Source organism: Neopsephotus bourkii, unplaced genomic scaffold (genome assembly GCF_033783945.1).
Source record: "Neopsephotus bourkii isolate Nb327-2 ecotype Australia unplaced genomic scaffold, CSIRO-AGI_Nbou_v1 NB_1120, whole genome shotgun sequence".
In the NCBI taxonomy this organism is placed as follows: domain Eukaryota; kingdom Metazoa; phylum Chordata; class Aves; order Psittaciformes; family Psittacidae; genus Neopsephotus; species Neopsephotus bourkii.
In genome coordinates this window covers 2,267,973-2,287,326 of record NW_026901606.1, presented here as the reverse complement: position 1 = coordinate 2,287,326, position 19,354 = coordinate 2,267,973, and the positions used below count along the sequence as shown (strand labels likewise).

Here is a 19,354-nt window from a genome sequence, read left to right as displayed (position 1 = left end):
ACAGATATTGTTCAAAATCTCTGAAGCTGGTATTATAATATACTGAAAACACTGAACAGATCTGCAAATGCATCTTGGAATTAATACACTACAGAATCAGTTATGGATTCTTAAACACTATTTGCCTCTTCAGGAATGTGCCAAATAAAAGCTGCAAGAAAGACACCTAAATAAACAAAGTACAGTGTAAAAATGTCTTTGTAAGTTTTTAGCCAAACAACGTTTTGAAACAGTTTATATTCTAGCCAAGCATACTAATCCTTAACCAGAAGAGCAAGCCTTCTTTTTTCCTCTTCACACAACACAGTCCAAGAAAAATCAAAGAAAGGTCTGTGTTATGCAGAAAGATGGAGAGACAAATTATTTCTGTGTTCTAAAATAGTAGACAAAATGAATAAAACGTATCTTTAGATAAATTTCTATGATTCTTTGTCAATTGTCAACCTTCTCTGCTCCATACTAAACAAAAGCTAAATTTTTTTGCACTTGCAATACAACCATTTAATCAAACGGTTTGCATACTTAATTCTAAAGGTTTTCAGAAGCCCAGAACTATTATGTCAATTACCACTAAGTTTACTGGTTAAGAACGTTTTTCCAGCATAGCTCATGGAGGAAATAGTCTCAAAAAAATCTTTAAATAAAGCAAAATAAACGAAAAAGAAATAAAACTTTCCATTGCACTCCTAGCACATAAACCCAGTCCACTAAAAATAATCTTGTATCAAATCATAAAGATTTTTTCATTGACCTATGCCACACTAAAGAACACTCTGGGTACTTTCTCTTGTTTGTTACTTTAAGCCAATAATAGAACATACCACAATTCCCTGATTGCTATTTCCTCCTTGAAATAATGAAATAAATAGAAATAAGGAAAATTAGCACTTTAAAAGAGAACAAACCAATTATAATTCCTTTTCATTAATTTTTTTAACGTAAATTACTATGGGAAAAAAGGGAAACAATTTGCATGCTAGAAGATAATGAGCTAAAGCCTACAAGAAATTCTCCACAGACACAGGCAGAAATCAGAAATAACTGCTCTCGAAGAATTGTTAGGAATATAACACCTATGACATGCTTACTGTGTAATACGTATATTTACAACCAACCATGTAGCCCTGCAAAGAGGTGTGGACAACAGCTGCATGGTGGGTTGTTTGTTGTTGGTTTGGGGTTTTTTTTTATAGCCTCAAACCTTTATTCAAGCTACACATTGATTACCAAATATCAGAAGAGAGCATTTCAAGGAAGGAAGCAAAAATTCTAACCCAATGTTTTGAAATACAGAAAATAAAGGTAAGGAGGAGAGCACTTTTTATATTTAAAGCAACTAAATTTGTCTCCATTTGGGTTAGAACAATGACGGCCTAATTGATGTTTCTTAAGCCTTCTTGGGTGGAATTTATTCCTATTTCTGCTGAAGGAAAAAGAATGAATGTGTTTGCAGACACATACATTAAGTAAATAATGCCTGGCTTTGGGCACCAGCTTCCTTGCACGCACATTGAGCGCACTTACACATACACCCAGGTCAGTGCAGTGTAGGACCATACTGAGATACCAGTGCTGGAAGTCACAGTGCTGAACTAGCATGATGGCAAGCATGAAGAGCCTTATAGCAGGATTTATTATCTGCAGCTCCATGCTCTGCATTAGCATTTTTATGCTCCAGTTGAGCTCCAGTGTGTACTATGGTTATGCTTTCATACATACCTATATAGGTTACCTAGTACACAGGCCCAACCAGACAGGGATGACAGCCTTGAACAGCTACTTCCAGCCTTTCACAATGGGAGCCAGAATGGTGGCTCCACAGCTTTTAATCAGTCACCAGAGGAGTTAATACTTATCAGATACAGTAAAACAGGAAAAGGAAAGATAAAAGAGGAGATAGACTGATATTCTACCATTATAGGCCAATAGTAAATTATTGCCACTTTCTTGCCCCTAGAAGCAACAAGCAAGTAGGGGAGGCATCATGATTAACAGAGGTGTCTCAAGTCAAAAAGCCTCTTAATATGATACCTGAGGTAGCATGTACTAACAAAACTTCACTGCCTCATATGTGTCAAAATGCAAAGCCCAACCCCAAGTAACTAGGCAACAGTTGATGAATAAGGAATGGTAGAGAGCAGGGCTTTTTAGAGGAAAAACTTAATGTTACCATGTAGCCTCTATCTGACATCTAGTTGCCATGGTGATGTGGATGTATTAGAAACATACAGATTAGATCCACAGCCAAAGACAGAGTAGGACACTAGAAAGATAAAGCACAGCATACATCTTGTGTGGAGATGCCAACACTTCCAAAAAGTTTGCTGCTAAAGACAAAGGATTGAAAAAAGGGGAAAAAAATTATCTGTGAAGCTAAAGCCCTTTTCAGGAACAAAGCAGCAGCCTGAGTAGACTCTGGGAATCAGATTTGAGGCAGAATTTGAGAAAAAACAGACGGAACAAGTGGAGAAGTCTGTGCATCTTTGTCCAATAGCCAGTAAGAGTTAAAGAAATATGGGAAGTAAGGAAATTCTCTTCAACCTTGACTAAATCAGACTAAGAAAGATCCTTTCAAATTAAACAATGACCAACGATAGTGCAAACACTGTCCTAGATATCTTAAAATATGAAGACAAACAACTCAAGGGAAGTATTTCAAAATATAAATATAGTGGTCCAGGACAATATGTGGCATGATTATTTAAATAACAACTCAAGGATGTCGAATTTTCAGAAGCATAGTCCATAAAATTATATACGACAGTGACAGACAAGATTTTATTTCTTAATTTCACACCTTGCAGGAAAAGGATTTTACATATCGGCTAGCTGCAGATTATAATCTTTCTGCATTACTTGAGAAATTTTTATTTTTTTTTGGTTCTAATATTCTAGAAAACAGGTAATCTCGATTTTGACAGCCACTTGGAAGGCACTGATAGGAAAGTATGACTGAATGATATTCATAGCTCTTTTGAAGTATCAAATTGAAAAAAACTCAATCAAAAAATGGCTGTGGTTCATCACATTTCAATGTCTTTCAGAGAAAGCTCTATTACATACAGCAGGTGGGTTTTTTTCCTATGCAAGCAAAACTTTTGATTAGAGTCTGCATTTATTTACTTGTAGTGCATAAAGTCATGTTTTAACATGCAATGAAAATCTTGCAATGGAAATACCACTTGACACAGGTGACATTCTTTACCAGTCTCTAAACTGTTCAAGCAAAACTTAAAAGACAATTTGTGAAGTCTAAGACCTACTTCTGCAATCTTTCCAGCATTTGAGAAGTAAATATGATAACCAGACAAGAACAGACTAAACCTGAAGCTTTTTGTTACTAAAGACACCAAATTCAGAATTATTCAAAGATCTACTGCATTCATCCTGTTTGCAAATAATTTCTTAAAGTATTAGTGACTATGAAGATAGAAAGACAGGAAGGATGGAAATAACTCCAAGAAAAGAATGAAAACATCTCACAACATTTCCATCTCCATTTCTATGGAGATAGGTAAGAAGGATGGAAACAACTCCAAGAAAAGAAAGAAAACAACTTGCAACAGGACATGGGGTAAAGGTTTTAAACTAAAAGAGAGTAGAATCAGACCACACATAACAAACTTTTGATGATGAGGGTGGTAAAAGACTGGAACAGGTTGCTCAGGGAGGTGGTAGATACCCATCCCTGGAAATATTCAAGGTGAGGCTGGACAGGGCTCTGAGCAACCTTATCTAGTCAAAGACGCTGCTTATAGCCGGGAACCTTTAAAGGTCCGTTCCAACCAAAACATACACAAAAAATTGATCACCGACTTTCTATGGTAATGTTAATGATCATCATAACACAAAAGCTTTTAAATGAAGGCTTAAGTCATATGATAAAAATCTATATTTTTAACAGCCAGTAAATGATAGGTGACAAGGGAGACAAAAAGAGGCGTAGAACACAGCACACATGCACTAAAAAATAATCATATCATGATCAAAGATAGAAAGAGATAAAGGCCAAACAAGCTGTCATGGAAGAATGGTAAATAGGGTGTCTTTCTATGGAAAGCAACTGAATTGTGAAAATGACAAGAGCAATAATAAAAACTGAATTGAAATCCATTGGGAAATATAGGATATTTATATATTTCTTGTCTCTGAAATGAGCGAAGTCCAAATAGACTTCCAGACTTGTAAACTATTTTTAATTACTTCATTTATAAATCCATATTTACTCAGAGTGATCACTGTTACAGACTCAAAACAGCTCTAATATTTGGAAGTATTTCAAATCAGTGGCATGAAATTAGTCTCAGTGTGGTATTAGTTTAAAGGAAATTTAAGTTAGACTATTATTAATGAAGAACTCAATAACTCTTTACACATTATTGAACTTTTAATTGTCTTTTAAATTCATGAACCATTTTTTTAAATGCCGATGACACAGCGTGAGACTATCAGCAACATATTGTGTGCCTTATGTTTGTTAGTTGAGTTGACATAAACCATATCTCCTGTTGACAGAAACGCTTGAAAATATTCACAGACTTCAGCATCCATCACATGAAAACTCTGCAGTTATGGAAAGCACTGATAAAATCCCTTCCTGTACTTCAAAAACACCAGAACAGCAGCAATACCACAATATGAAGATGGAAAGAACAGAAGGAAGACAGACAGATTTCTCTAAGTTAAAATTTTACCATTGCAGCAGATTAACTCTTGGACTGTGGAACACTGATAGTCAAATTTTGTTTTCTATCTTTGTTCTTCTGCACTGTCAGTAAAGACGCAGTAACATCTTGCACTAGGACTACAGTTTCATTATCTAAATATACCTGGATATATACCTAACAATGTGCAATTTAATGTCATCTTGTCATCTTTCTCACTCCGCTTCCTTCCCCTTTTTTCTCTTTAACACCTCAGTTAAAAAAGATTGAGAAATTAATTATTTATCTGACCATGCTCACACTATTCTCCAGCTTCCTTTAAAAAAGTCTTCTCTGTACCAAACCTGTATTTCCTAATTTAACAGAGAATCAGGGCACGTGATTTAATAATGTGAGCTGATTTACTAAGGCACCTACTGATTTATGATAGCAGAAGTTTTATAAGCTCACCAGTCTCTGGGCTGCCATAGGTATTTGCAAAGACCAGCCATCTGACAATAAGAAAATTCCTTCCTGCCATAACAGCAGCTAGCAGAGTGCAAGTATCATAGCATAAAGTCAGGGATAGGAAAGAAGGAACTGTTATTATGAATAGATTTTTAAAAGTCAATTGTGATTATTTGATATAAACCATATTTTTCACCTGCTCCCATCTCACACGCATTATAGTAGGCAATAAAGACTCAATCAATTAGAAAACTGACAAAAAATTTGACTGTGACCCCAAAATGTATTTCCAAAACATGTGGCTGTAATATGAAATATAGCTTGCTTGATATAACAAAGGATAGGAAAATTCGGTCTTTTATACTCATACACATTGTGAAATGTCAGGCAAAGTTGTAGGAAAATGTTAAGAGAAAGGTATTCAGTATAAATAATGTCAACATTAAAAAGAAATCAGTGTTAAGCACTGTGCTAAAAGTTCACATAGCTTCCTCAATATAAAATGTACACATATAAGGAAATAGTTGATTCAACAGTATAAACCCCAATCACCATTATAAATGAAAGCTGGACGGTAACTTTACAGATGCAACAATTTTGAGGAAATGTTATGCTTTATTATGACATATTATTAAAATTGGTAATTGATTCTAACATATTTTCTTCCCCCTGCAGAGAACATAGTTCCCCTCTGATGCAGAGTCTATCACCTTTTAGATGGCGCAGTTATTGATATCTAGTTTCTAAAACAGGAAAATGGATTTGATTAACTATCTGCACATGTCCAGACACTGGTATTTTAGTTCAGCTTAAGCAACAAGTGTGAAAGCAGGAAGGTGCTTCAAAGTGCCCTCCTGAATCAGAAAGACATTTACTGAAGACAGTTATTATTGTGGGCTTTACTGTACGTAGTCATGTTAATATGTTCCTTTTGCACATTACCAGCTGCATCTGTTTTTCCACACACCAATCAACATTTCACCTTGGGCACTTCAAAGACAGCGATCAATTCTTCTCACAAGTCCAAGAATTCTTCCAAGCTAAGAGCAGGCATTTCCCTGTTTAAACTAATTTGAACAGACATCACTGTAAATCAAACTAGGGGAGAAAAATTTCCAAAACTGAGGCTGCTCAAAGCAAGCCTATTCATTTGTACCAGCATGGTGCTTCTGCCTGTGTGCACCCAGAATGACTGGCATTTAAGTGTTCATGCAATATTCACCCCAGGACATTACTAGGAGTAAAGTACAAAAAGCCCAAGTTAAAAGATGTAGATGTCAGTCCCACAGAATTTTGAAGCACAGGCTTTAATCTCCCTGCAGAGCACAGTAGTTCAGCAAGTATTACATTAAAAGACCATAAAAATCTATAAAACATAACAGTATGTGGGGAGGTGGCACAAACTTGATGCTGTGCTGAAGAGCACCAGATTGCTGAGCCAGGTCTAAAACTCTTCAATAGTCACAGTTTAAAGAGAAGAACTGTGCATCAGGCTATACAATGGAATCTCACTGAAATCAATCTATGGAAAAACAAGCAAGCACTACAGTACTGCATATAGAAATATAATGTCTCTCAAAAGCTGTATGTCATATGCTGTACAAATGAAAGACAGTGCAGAGCTGAAATCTAGCTGTCTCTGGACAGGAAGCAAAATAGAGACTTTAAGCTTGTGCTGCAACATAATAAATTAAAATTCTTCTGATCTAACACCTGACAACTTAGCTGTAGAGCCACAGTCACAGAACTGTCTTGTATCCATAGTGTCTCCATGCAATACTTCAGTGAACCATGCTTGTGTCAGCATCTTTTGGGGTTAGAACAGGCTGCACAGCTCTCCACCCTGTAGCACAGATGTGCCTGTATGTCTTTTCCTCTGACATTCACTAGTGATGAAATAAAAATTACATTTAAAATAACTGAGAGTATTTAGAATATGAAAATCTGTTGTTTACCTGGTAGTAAGTTTGGATCTTCTGCTCAATGCCTTAATAAACACAAAACCTCAAAGGATAACTAAGTCTTACAAAGCTGTAGAATGCATTTAGTTCCAGTCAGCTGTGTCAATATCCTCTAGGAAATATTCCTCCATTATAAAATGCAACAATTAAACCAAGATTATACATATAGTAAACTAGAAATGACAAAAAGGAAAAAAACTAAAACACTCCCATTAGTTTAAATCAACTTACATAAACCTACTTCTTTTCTACTGCCAAGAGAAATTTATTTATTTATTTATTTAATTTTTAAGGCAAAATCAGACATGGTGCTCAAGCTACATCTGATCTAATACCAGTAAAGAGATCTTCCTCTTTACCCAATCTACCTCTACTGGCACATGTCTGCCTCCTCCACCATTTATCAGAGACTACTGTCCAGAGCTGGTAAACAGATTCACATCCAGTCACGCCATCCTAGTTTTATCACAGTGATTCTATTTTCAAACACAGGGTTAGAAACAAATTTTTTATCTGATTTCTTTTACTAAACCAGTTTTGGAAACAGCTTACATAACATCTTATGACAGCAGGTTTGAATGGGACAGTAATACCCAGCAAGCACAAGTGGCAGAGAGCAGTAATTTTTTATCCCTCAATAACCTGCAGCTGACAGCATGCATCCAATTGTGCCTGGAGACACTTCACAACTTCTTTATAAGTACAGAATGCCTTGTCATTATAAGCACAAACGGTGATCGAGAAAGAACTAGCTTACACAGAAAATGGAGATACAAGTTCAGGATTTAAAAAAAGAAGAAAGTGCTTCCTTCAGTAAACAGGAAAAAGAATTTAGTGAGAAAAGGAACACAATGTGCAGTTGTTAGTGTTAGTACACACCTAAACTGGAACAAATGAAATAGCGTGAGGATAAAAGTGCACATTAACCCAAGAGTTAGTGCAAAATTAGGACTGAATAACCACATTCATTCTTTGAGTCAAAGACAGGAAAATGGAGGTAGCAGATACATACCAGGAAAGTAAAACTGACCCCATTCAAAGAGTTGGTTTTATTAAGAACATTGAGAGAGGTCTTATTTGTGCGTGCAATATTTTAATCCAGACCAAATCTGGAGGCAGAGCTACAGTGAAGATTTTATAAGACATAAGGATTTTAGAAAGAAATAATATTTTTATACTTGAAAACGCTTTCAGGCACAGAAGTGTCTAAATTTCTTACAGTAAAGAAATTATTACACTGAGCACATTTACTCTAAACAGAGATGCAGTGAAGACAGTGTTGCTTTTTTCTATCCAGCTGTGATTAGAACTAATTTAGCTCTGTTATTCTGTTTCTACTGTAAAAGCCTTCATTATTTTTCATTGTATTCATTTGCAACTTGAGGTCTGAGTAAGATATTGTTTATTCAAGTTAAAAACAAATTAGTCAAGGCAATCAAATTAGAGGCATATTTTTAAGAATGTTACCATTTACCTTTGATTCCTAACCAAAGGCTGTAGACGTTGAACTTCTTAAACTCCAAAATTCTAACTGCTTAGCTTTTGGTAACAACAAAAGACAGTTAAACAAAAGACTTGACACTTTTTGAGAAAACGTATACGGTATCATCTGCCCTTAAAAATCAGTATAAATTCTTATACTTCACAGTTGTTCTGGAAATATCCCACAAGTTCAAGTCTCTGAAATATCCTGAGAAACCCTGGAATAGTTCCCAAGAAATTAAAAATATCAGTCTTCTAGATAGGCAGATGCTCGATTTAATATATCTAAGTGGCTGCCTGTTCGCATACCTAGGGATGGAGGAAGCAACTGCAGTCTAACACTAATTTTGCAAAACAATGCCACTGACTTCAAGAAGTCCAACCTTCTAGTTAGCACCAATACTTGATAAAGAAGAATTCAGTGCCAGTTTAATTGTTATTCAATTTTGTTAGTCAGTAAAATACCCTATCTGCCAAGAGCACTAGGAAAACAAGAGAGTAAAAATTGCAAAATACAAAAGCTCACAATTCTATGGGAATTGGAACCTAAGGGAAAATCAGAAGGGTACAATAGATAGTTTCAAAGGCAAGGAGTAGTGTTTGCACCTAGAAATTTCAGAGGTATTGAAGAGAATCTGGGTTTCTCTCTTTCTACAAACTACAAATGTAAAGCTTACCTTACCATATAAACAAAGACTGATTGCAAAGGCTCAAAAACAAGAGTTGCTTCCTGCTGATGTTGAGATAATGTATTTATCAGCATCCTCTTGAATTTCCTAGATTTTATGCAATGCTAACATAAGCAGTTCAGATCCTGCTGCATGTCAGTTATAGTACTGTACTATGCTATGTATCACTTTTCAACAGGTGTCATCTTTTAGAATTGTCCAAGTGTATGTCACCAAGACGCATTCACCCTCACCCTGGCTTTGGTTTTCCATCTACATTCCTCTGGATTCCACATTTAGCCAAGTATTTCAATAGCTTCTTCCAAGGACTTGAAAAAATGTGGAATATAAACACAATAGCAGAAACCATGTCTTTACTGTCTACTACTGTAGGTAAATATGAGTTGACATAGAAAAATAAAACTGAAATATGTTCCTCAGCTCAGACACAGCACGTACTTTGGACAAGGAATGTAGGATTTTTAGAAGTTAAGACTACCTATGTACTCACACTAACAGAAGGTAAACTACTACTCTTCTATATGCTGTCAACATCTGCAGGATCAGATTTGAGTGTTCTGAAGCCTTCTTTTGTCATCTCCTCATGTACATAAATCCATTATAGAATCCTACTTTTTCCCAGTGGCAATTCTACTGCTGGAAAGCATGTTCTCCATGGATTGTTGCCAGAAAGCCTAGCCCACATTCCAACTGCCTACTTTTTAATTACATTTCACCTTCCTAGCTTCCTTTAAATAGACTACTAGCATTTCAGAAAGTAATAAAATAAATGTTAAAGCTAGCTAAACTTCAAACCATTAATAATTTTTCATTATTATTAATCTGTCCCACAACTCTCTAAAATATAACAACCACTATGTAGAAAGGTATATCTGAGTATCTTTGGAAGGTATACCTATGGAAGTATATACTGTCTGAGACAGTAGTGTCTCCTATTATTTTAGAATTTGAGGGATTCTAAAATAATAGGAGATAAAATAATAAGAGATATGAAAACTCACATTGGTGCCGATATATAACACATGTAAATTAATTTTATTTAAAAAAAAAACCAAAACACCAAACAAACCGCCCTCCCCCCCCAAAAAAAAAAAACAACCAAAACAGCAGAAGCTGAATTAGTGACTTATTCCCACTGGTTCTCATACTTGGACTTCTGCCTTGGCACTGTGTTGTCCAGATCAGATTCAGATTGATTTAATTCACCCAAGAACCATTTTCCCTATTTCCTGTCAGAAATCTGTACGCAGTTGATAATTGCCATTTACCAACTTTGAAGAAAGAGCTACCACTTGCTAAGACAATTATCACAGGACTTCTTAATTAGTCTTAATTATTTATTCATCAGTTAAAAGGATACTGGCTTGCAAATCCTGTGGCTACAGGCAGTGAATACACACTGTACTTACAGAGAAGAAACAGAATGCACTGACAGATTTAGAATCCTGATGTGTGCTTAAACATTTCAAAAGCAAGACATTATCATAAGCAGCATTTTCAGGGGAAAAAAAAAAGTGAGCCTACTCCATCAGAATGTTCTGCAGTTTTAATGGGCTGCCAGCCTTGCTGTGAAACAGCCTAGAGCTGAGAGGTCTCTGTAGTGACAGACAGATAAGCACTTATCTTTAAAGCACAATCATCCCACTTTTTTTCTGAATTCATTAAGTATATGAACATTATAGGAATGAGAACTAGTGTTTTATGAGCCCTTTAGGCTTCGTATTCCAAAGATCAGTAACTTTTTCTATTTTTTAACATTTATTGATGTGCACTGTAAAACATGTAGAAACTGGGAGACAAGAGTGTGCAGAAGAGGAGAACAGAAAGTACAAAAGCCCATCAATAACCCTTTATATTTTACAATGGTGATCAAAAGTATTCTGAATGCAAAACTGATTCTTTAGTAAATTCACTAATTTAATTTTTCTTCTACATTTATAGTAGGTGCATGTAATCTGTACTGTAAAATGGCACTAGAGTTGTATGTAGGCTTACAAATTAAGTTGGCAGGCTTTTCATTTGTTCTCATTTTTCTTTCCAAAATGTGCTACGTAAAATTTTCAATATAATGGTTTTGATATTTATGGTATTTCAGCTTTCTTGATTTCATCATGAATGTCAAGATATTCCCTTTTGCTTTTTATTTTCACATTATAAACTTCATGGCTTTTTTAGAATGGAAATTATTTAGTTCTCTTGTTATCATCATAGAATCATAGAATAGTTAGGGTTGGAAAGAACCTTGAGATCATCGAGTTCCAACCCCCCTGTCATGGGCAGGGACACCTCGCTCTAAACCATATCACCCAATCAATATTGTTACACTTTTCTACGCAGAGGATAAAAAAGCCAGAAGATACATAAAGAATATCAATGTATTTATGCCCCATGATTTTTAAACCAGTCTCCTTTAGAACCTAGTTGGGCACTGTGGACATTCACTTTATCCTACAGGTGGGAGGGATCACTATGATTATACAAGCTGACCTGACAAAAATTTTCCCACAAACTAATTCTAGACCATTTCAAAAACAACCCAAAAATCAGTCTGATCTTGAATAAGGACTTGAGGGAATGGACATAGGATAACACCCTTCTAATAAACCACTATCTTCATATCAAAATAAAACTAACAAAAACACACCACTAACAACCCCCATGCTTTAACTGAACCCACAGTTGTGCAATTGGAAAAATAATGGAACCCAATTTCGGCCTTCAGATCTATCTTAAACTTTTTGCAACAAGATTATAGAGCTTTGTATTAGTAATTAACTAGAGAGCAACTAATTAATCCATTAAACATCTTTTGAATAAGTTAAATGGACAGAGCTCCTGAAGTCTTTCAGTCTAAGGCAATTTTTTCAATCCTTTGCATCCTGTGACTCTCCTCTGAACCCACTGCAAATTATCAACATCTGCACAACTAAAAAAAACCAAATAAAGGGGAACATTTAGAATTCACTTACAAATAAAGAGCTCATTTTTTTCTACTCTAACTTGAGAGTCCTGTGTTAAAATATTCAATGATCACATGCCTTTACTCAACTGTGAGATTGAGCAGTGGTTTTGCCAGTAATTCAATAAAATAAAACATAACCTGGAACGAACAACAGTCATTTTCTAGAGAAATGGCGCTGTGCAGACACTTGGCTGTAAATCTATCTGTATCTGCTGCCTGTACCCTCAGGCTAGGATTTAATTAACTTGTTATCACCCCTCTGCATTACAGAACTGAAGAAATGGACAACAAAAAATACAAGTATACAGTATTATACAAGTATACAAGTATACAGTATTATACAAGTATACAGTATTACTTCTTGGTAGAAGTAATATTTCCAGACACTGTTAGTCTCTAAGCTGAGGCTATCATGTCCATGTGTAAGGAAAATGCCATCAACAAACCAGATTTCAGCACCTGGAATACATTAATATGATTTAAAAAATAAAATAAAAAAAATGTTTTTCTGCACCCACATAAAGTGATGATTTTGGCTGGTTTGAATTAGTCAAAGTGGAAACAGGAATCATCAGGGAGCTCTATCTTCGCCATCTCTACAGGCAGTCCCCTGTGTTAGAGGACAAACCAAGATGCAACAAGCCCTTTCAACTTTGGCCTTTAACTGTAATTAATCAGCATATAAAAATGTATTCTATATGTAGCAATTCTACATATCACATAACTGAAGATCCTTCGGTTTTACTACTCTCTAGTAGTACTACTCTACCTAGTCTGGTTTTGCTTCTCCAGAAAAATGTGATTGCCTGAATTCTATAGCCCTTTGCAACCATACTTTGTTTTCTTCTTCTTCCTCCTTAGCAGTTCTGGAATGAAAAAATTTATAGACAGGCTCAGTTAAATAAATATTAGTGCTTGCACAAAAAAAAACCAACTGGTTTGCCAGCTTTAGAAGCTTTAATCATTTTCAAAACCTTTTAAACATATTAATAATTTTACAGTGCTTACATAATCTCTAGGACTCTTCACTGTTTTGTAATCTCTAATTTTAAACTTTGCTGTATGATTCTGGGTTCTTAAGTCTGAATCATAACTTCGAAGAGAGGCTGTCATGCCAATTGCTTCTCTTACCAGCCCAACCTATCCTACTTAGTTCTCCTTCTATTTGTGATTACACAATATCCTTGCATGAATTTCTACAATCACTAGCCTGGACTGCATTACGAGGAAAGCATTTAATGTATTTTTAGCTATCTTTTAGCATAGTTAAAACAAAGAAGAAGAACCAGTTAATGAGATTAGTCAGCTCTCTACAGACCAATGACACATATACGGTAGACATTGTTCAGAAACTTTGGTGCTTTCCTGCTTAATTTTTCTTGTATTTCAAGCATGGGAACAATAAGTAGATGGGTGCTGCATAAGCACACTAAAATTAGAATATTCTGCTGTCTGATCCAAGAGGTGACAAAAGAAAAACGAGCAAGTGTGCACCTGAGTTCAGTCTGCATTCCCAACCTTTAGACCTAAGTGGGTATCTCCTAATATCTTATGTAGCTATTTGTTACTGCTATGTACTATCCAGCACCTAAGACAAAGAATCAGGAGAGTAGAAATTTTAATGTTGTTTATTACTTCTAAATATTACCTAAAAACTCACAGCAGCTGTATATACAGTCATACAGCTAGAAGTACTCCCAGAAGCTTGAGAGCATTAATCTCATAAAATATTCCCCTCCCATCTATGCTGTAGCTTCAAAAGACACTTTTAGCTCTCAGCAAAGACAGAATGTAACTTGTTCAACTGAAGATCTTGGAAAATAATTAATAAGAATAAACATATTCTACCACATTGTATGACAGAATTCATGCAAGTCCAATATGCAAACCACTGACCATATTAAATTGCTAAATTGCCATGGAACAAAAGGATATTACAGAACTGTCATACTTGAAGCATTCTACTGCTGAAATTTCAGTTTAATTGCAAACTGGAAAACTAAAACCAGCTTCATTTTAAAAGCAAGTAAGTTTCTAGTTCAGTCAGCAAAATGATGAAATAAACCAGCTCTTTTCTTACCCTTATTGTACATATTGGTTGGTACTTGCACATCACTCAGACTGATATTCACAGGCAAGTTATTGAAGTGGTCATTTGGCACTAGAATGAACTCCTTCCCCAGCTCCAAATAATTTCCTTCTTCATCTCGTTCATTTATGAGCACAGCATTGAAGTATTCATACTGCAACAGAAACCCACATTCAGTACTCAGAATTCATATTCAGCATAAAACCACAAGATTTTAATATTTTTACATATTTATCATTCATTGATAGGCATTTACATATATCTCCATCTAGAATAGAAGACCAAGATATTTTTTTCATCTCTCAGATTCCCTCTGTACTGCTAGTACAGGTACATTTCTGAAACCAGATTTATCAATACATCTCAAGAAAACACCGTATTACCTCAGATCGCTGGCTGCCCTGAAAATGTTAGGGGCAGTCTAACAACACCCTTAGCAAAATCAATGTATGCACTATTTTTAATACAAAGGTCTCTAGATTTAAATAAATCCCTAGATAATCACTTATATCAGTAGATCCATTTAACTTATTTCCCTCAGTTTAAGAACTGCTATCAGTGTTGAATTTATGCCTTCAGAAACTAAACATTTTTACTTCACGGGAACATTAACTGCATCTGTTGATGCTTACCCAACATGTACTGACTTGACACTTCCGAAAGAAAAATATAAGCTTTATCTTGAATTTTACAGATGTACATCATAGCAAGTTTTGTGAAATTATGCATACTTCAATACAGACATATAAACTTAGCAGTGACTTATTTTGAACAGGAAATTCTTGCCTACCTGTTACAGATTCCTGAAGAGTATTTGCCCTATTTTGTACATAACTTTAACCAGATAAGCAAAAGCAATTTAGATAAAATTATTTATTTCTTTATGATGTAGTTTAATAAGAAATTCTGTCAAGCTTTGAAGCAACAAACAGTGAAGACTACTTTTTAACCTCTTAAATAACCTTAACCCTTGGCAACAGTTTGTGATGTGTTTCTTAGCTGAAAGAGACCAACGTTTAGTTTTGAAGAATCTCAATTTAAATATGAGTCTCTGTCCTAACCATTCACTTGCGAGTAAAACAATATAATAGATATAAATCTATGTGTTCATAGACTGCATGTATCTATACAACCTGTATAAGGATAAACATATTATACCATTTACAAAGCTAAAACAGAATCAGCAAGTACAAAAACTTAAAAGGCTTTTCACAAGCACTCTTTCTTAGTGTGATATGAAACTCATTTTACTAAATAAGAATTACTTAAAAACTTACAATCTCTACACTTCCATTAAAAACCTCCGTAATACCAGTATCTGAAATGGAAGATTACTTGGAAAGCAGCTTTCCATATCCTGCTCTTTTAGGTTTTATGTTTTCAAAATGGTAAACCCATAGTTTGGGTTTTAGATGAAAGTAGAACACAAAGTCGCTGTCTATTAGCTAGATTTTGAGGACCTCCTCTGTATGACAGAAATATTCAGACAAACTCAGTATTCCACAGAACATTAATCACATATAACAAAGACTAAGACACATCAGTATCTGAAAATCAATCTAAGAGTAATTAATCTGATGTGATTAAACATTTGATCTTAAAAGTTATTTTCCTTTATTAGTTTATACTGAGATGAGCCAAATCTACTGCATATACCTCATGAATATATACAGACAGTTAGTGAATCCTCAAGTTCAGGAAAAAAAAAACAACCCACAGTAGTCCTTTTTTTTAAGCTTTTTTAATTCCAGGAGCCCCAGGTAAGGAAAAGAATAAAGATATAATTTGTCTAATGGTGTAGTTTCATTAATTAATTCCAAAAGTTACTAGAATTATCCAACACCCCCACAGACGTTACCCTTTTTTATATCATTTGGGGTTTGTCACTGTTTGTCCTGGGTTCAGCAGTAGCAGTCATTTTTCTCCTTTTAGTAGATGGTGCAGTGCCATGTTTTTTGACTTTCGGCCTGGAAACAGTGCTGATAACACTGATGTTTTTAGTTGCTGCTCAGTAATATTTAGTCTGATCCAGGACTTTCTGAGTGTCATGCTCTGCCAGGGAGGAGGAAAAGCCAGGAGGAAGCAGAGATAGGACACCTGAACCAAACTGACCAAAGGGGTATTCCATACCACAGCACGTCATGCCCAGTATATAAACTGGGGGCAGTCACCCAGAAGGGGGAGGTCACTGCTTGGTCAGGCTGGGTATTGGTCGGTGGGTGGTGAGCGGTTGTATTCTCTTCCCTTGTTATTTCCCTTATCATTATTATTATTATTGGTGGTAGCAGCAGTGATTTGTGTTATGCCTCAGTTACTGGACTGTTCTTATCTCAACCTGTGGGAGTTACACTCTTTCGATTCTCCTCCCCATCCCTCCAGGAGTGAGGGGAGGAAGGTCGGGGGGGGGGGGGGGGCAGTGAGAGAGAGGCTGCATGGCTGGGCTTAAACCATGAAACTGTTACACATTTTATTCTTCTCATACCAAAACCAAAAGGATGAAGAAACATAATCATTTCCAAGAAACACCAGTTCTCATTTTATCTGGAAGAAACCTTCTCCATCTCTGCTTATTATCCAGGTTTATCATGGATCATTAGCTGCACTGCATGCCTGCTGCACACATGTGACAGCAGCTTTTTCAGTTTACCCTTTCTGCAAAAGCCAGAGACAGTTGGCAGAAGACTTGAAAGCCCAACTCTTATTTCCCATTTTAGTAAGAAACAGAATATTCCTTCTAACATTAAGTCATGCAGTAATGACAGTTGTAAAACACAATTCTACTCCAATTCCAAGCATGGAAGGGTAAGCTGTTCAGCTTTACCATGATATATTAGATAATATCTAAGTCTGCAAAAAGGCTGATATTCCATCCTCTGGGAGTACAGTATAAATAAAATTCTACACTACATTCTTCTCTCTTGCTAAGCACCTCCCTCTTCACAACCTTTGGACAGTCAAGTTGCAGCAGGGTGTGGATGATTGTTTCATCTGTTTTCCAAACCGCTTGTTTTCTTCTCCCTTAAGAGGGGGTTTGCTTTCCTTTTTCTCTGTTGGAAAGGACTTTGCCTCCAAAATTGCTGGAGCTACAGATAAGTCATTGTATTGCTTTCATGACATTTCTTTGCTTTGTAAATCAGGACTGTCACAAAGAGGGGGGTTTGGGTTTCGTTTTCTTATTAAGACCACCACTGGAAGCATTCATAACACCTACTTTAAGTGAAAGGTGAAGACATTTCAAGATAAAAACATTTGTACTAAAATATGTAGAAATATACTGTTCTCCTTTAACTGAATTTATGCATCAAGGAATAATTTCTACAGTAATTCACACACAGGCATAGTGATTTCAAGGAAGTAAAAGTTTTATAATACTTTGAAAATTGCAGGAAAAGTGGTCAACTTTCAAATGAAAATGTCAGATTATACAAAGAAACTGCCTCTAAAAGAATATTATTTCCTTTCATTCAGTGGGTTATTTCCTTTTCCAAAAGAGGTAATTAGCAGACATCCTTCTTCAATGTGTTCTGCAAGTGGCAATGCTAGCCAAGTATTAAAATCTGCTATATTCTAAATAAAATGAAACCACTTGTTTCACAATTAAGGGTATTAAGGACTGATTGTTTCTTTGGTATATTTAGTATTCACTGATTTATTGGTCTGAATCTGTATTTTCCCTTTTCAAATCTACGAGTGTATGCACAATAATATGACTGGGGGGAGTAAGGGGACATTAAAGCAAATTGCAGTATACAATTGTCCTTACAATATTACACTAATTAATATTTTCCTGGGTTGGGTTTGGTTTTTTTTTCTGTTTCAATTAGAGTGTGTTTGGGTTTGGTTTGTTGGGGTTTTTTTGAGTTTTTTTACTTTTTACAAGTGAGAAGCCTACAGAAATAACGTATTAAAGACAGCCCAAGTTCTAAACCTGGTTAAACATCAGGTAAAATGTACAGCTCAATAATTACACTGAAAAAGATCAGCATTTAATCAGAGCTGTTTTACAGTAGCTTCTGTTGTCACTTTACCTCCAAGGAACTGATGAGCGTGACAGCTGAAAGGTGGTAGAAGAAAAATTAAAAATAAAGATTGGAGTAAAAGGGAAATATGAAAGTAAACCCATCTGGTGTTCTGACACTGCACTCGAGAGCATGCCTAAGGGAAAGAGGATAAAGTCCTGTTTGCTGACAACACAAATGCTCTACCTGCCAAATGCTAAGAGAAAATGACTTCAATTTAGTCTTGTCATGGGAGGCCAATCTTTGATGTAACCTTAACTAGGTGAGTTCTGAGTGTGTACAATAAAACATGCCAAGAAGTTATTAGTCAAATAACAAAATAATTATCCAGGTTGGGAGCATAGCCAGTCTCTACTGTGACTTGGCCAATGGGTGAGTTTACACCAACCTTACATTTAGACTTGCATAGTGAACAATGAACAGGACAATCAGTAGTCAAAGGAAATCTCATTCACATAATCTATTATATCCACCTCAAGGTCTAAATATGGACTCTTACACTTTTGTGCTATTAAATTTTCTCAAGTAAATACACTTGTGTCTCTTATTTGTATATTCCTTAGCAGCATCCAGTCATTCTGAATGTTTGATCAAGCATTTTGAAAGCCCCACTGTATTGTAATGAAGACAACCTAGAGCAAAGCCATAAAAATTTGGGACTAATAGGAGTTTCAGTTTTCGCAATATTTTATCATTGTGAAGAAAAAAGCCTTCCCAATGTAAGCCAATATAAACTCATCAGTAATGCTCAATAGATCAAGGACTGGACAAGCCTGCCTCAGCAAGGAGCTAACCATATCTGAGATATCCCAAAGAATCATACTGTGAGTAGTCTGCAGAACCGTAGGCTGCTCCCAAATACTGGTATAATCATAGCACAGAGAGACTTATGGGACTATTAGGAGATCAACCACAAAATTGTTTTACAGGTTCATTCATGCTGACTAGCAAAGGCAAGTTCTGTTTTAAAACACCGTAATTTAGCCTCGGCCACAATGCAAACATGTGCGCAGTATGATCTCTTTGTGTGGTTGCCACAGA

General features: G+C 35.7%; 1 protein-coding gene across 2 annotated transcripts in view; it reads right to left on the bottom strand.

The window, feature by feature from the left end:
- Positions 1-19,354, bottom strand: part of CACNA2D3 (calcium voltage-gated channel auxiliary subunit alpha2delta 3) — a 457,261-nt gene that overhangs the window by 259,326 nt on the left and 178,581 nt on the right. For both annotated transcript variants that reach the window (XR_009726818.1, XM_061362402.1), the window contains exon 5: positions 14,286-14,448. Coding sequence is in view for 1 of the 2 variants with exons in the window: in XM_061362402.1 (XP_061218386.1) it covers positions 14,286-14,448 (163 nt within the window). In the remaining variant the exon portion in view is untranslated. The remainder of the gene's footprint in view (positions 1-14,285; positions 14,449-19,354) is intronic.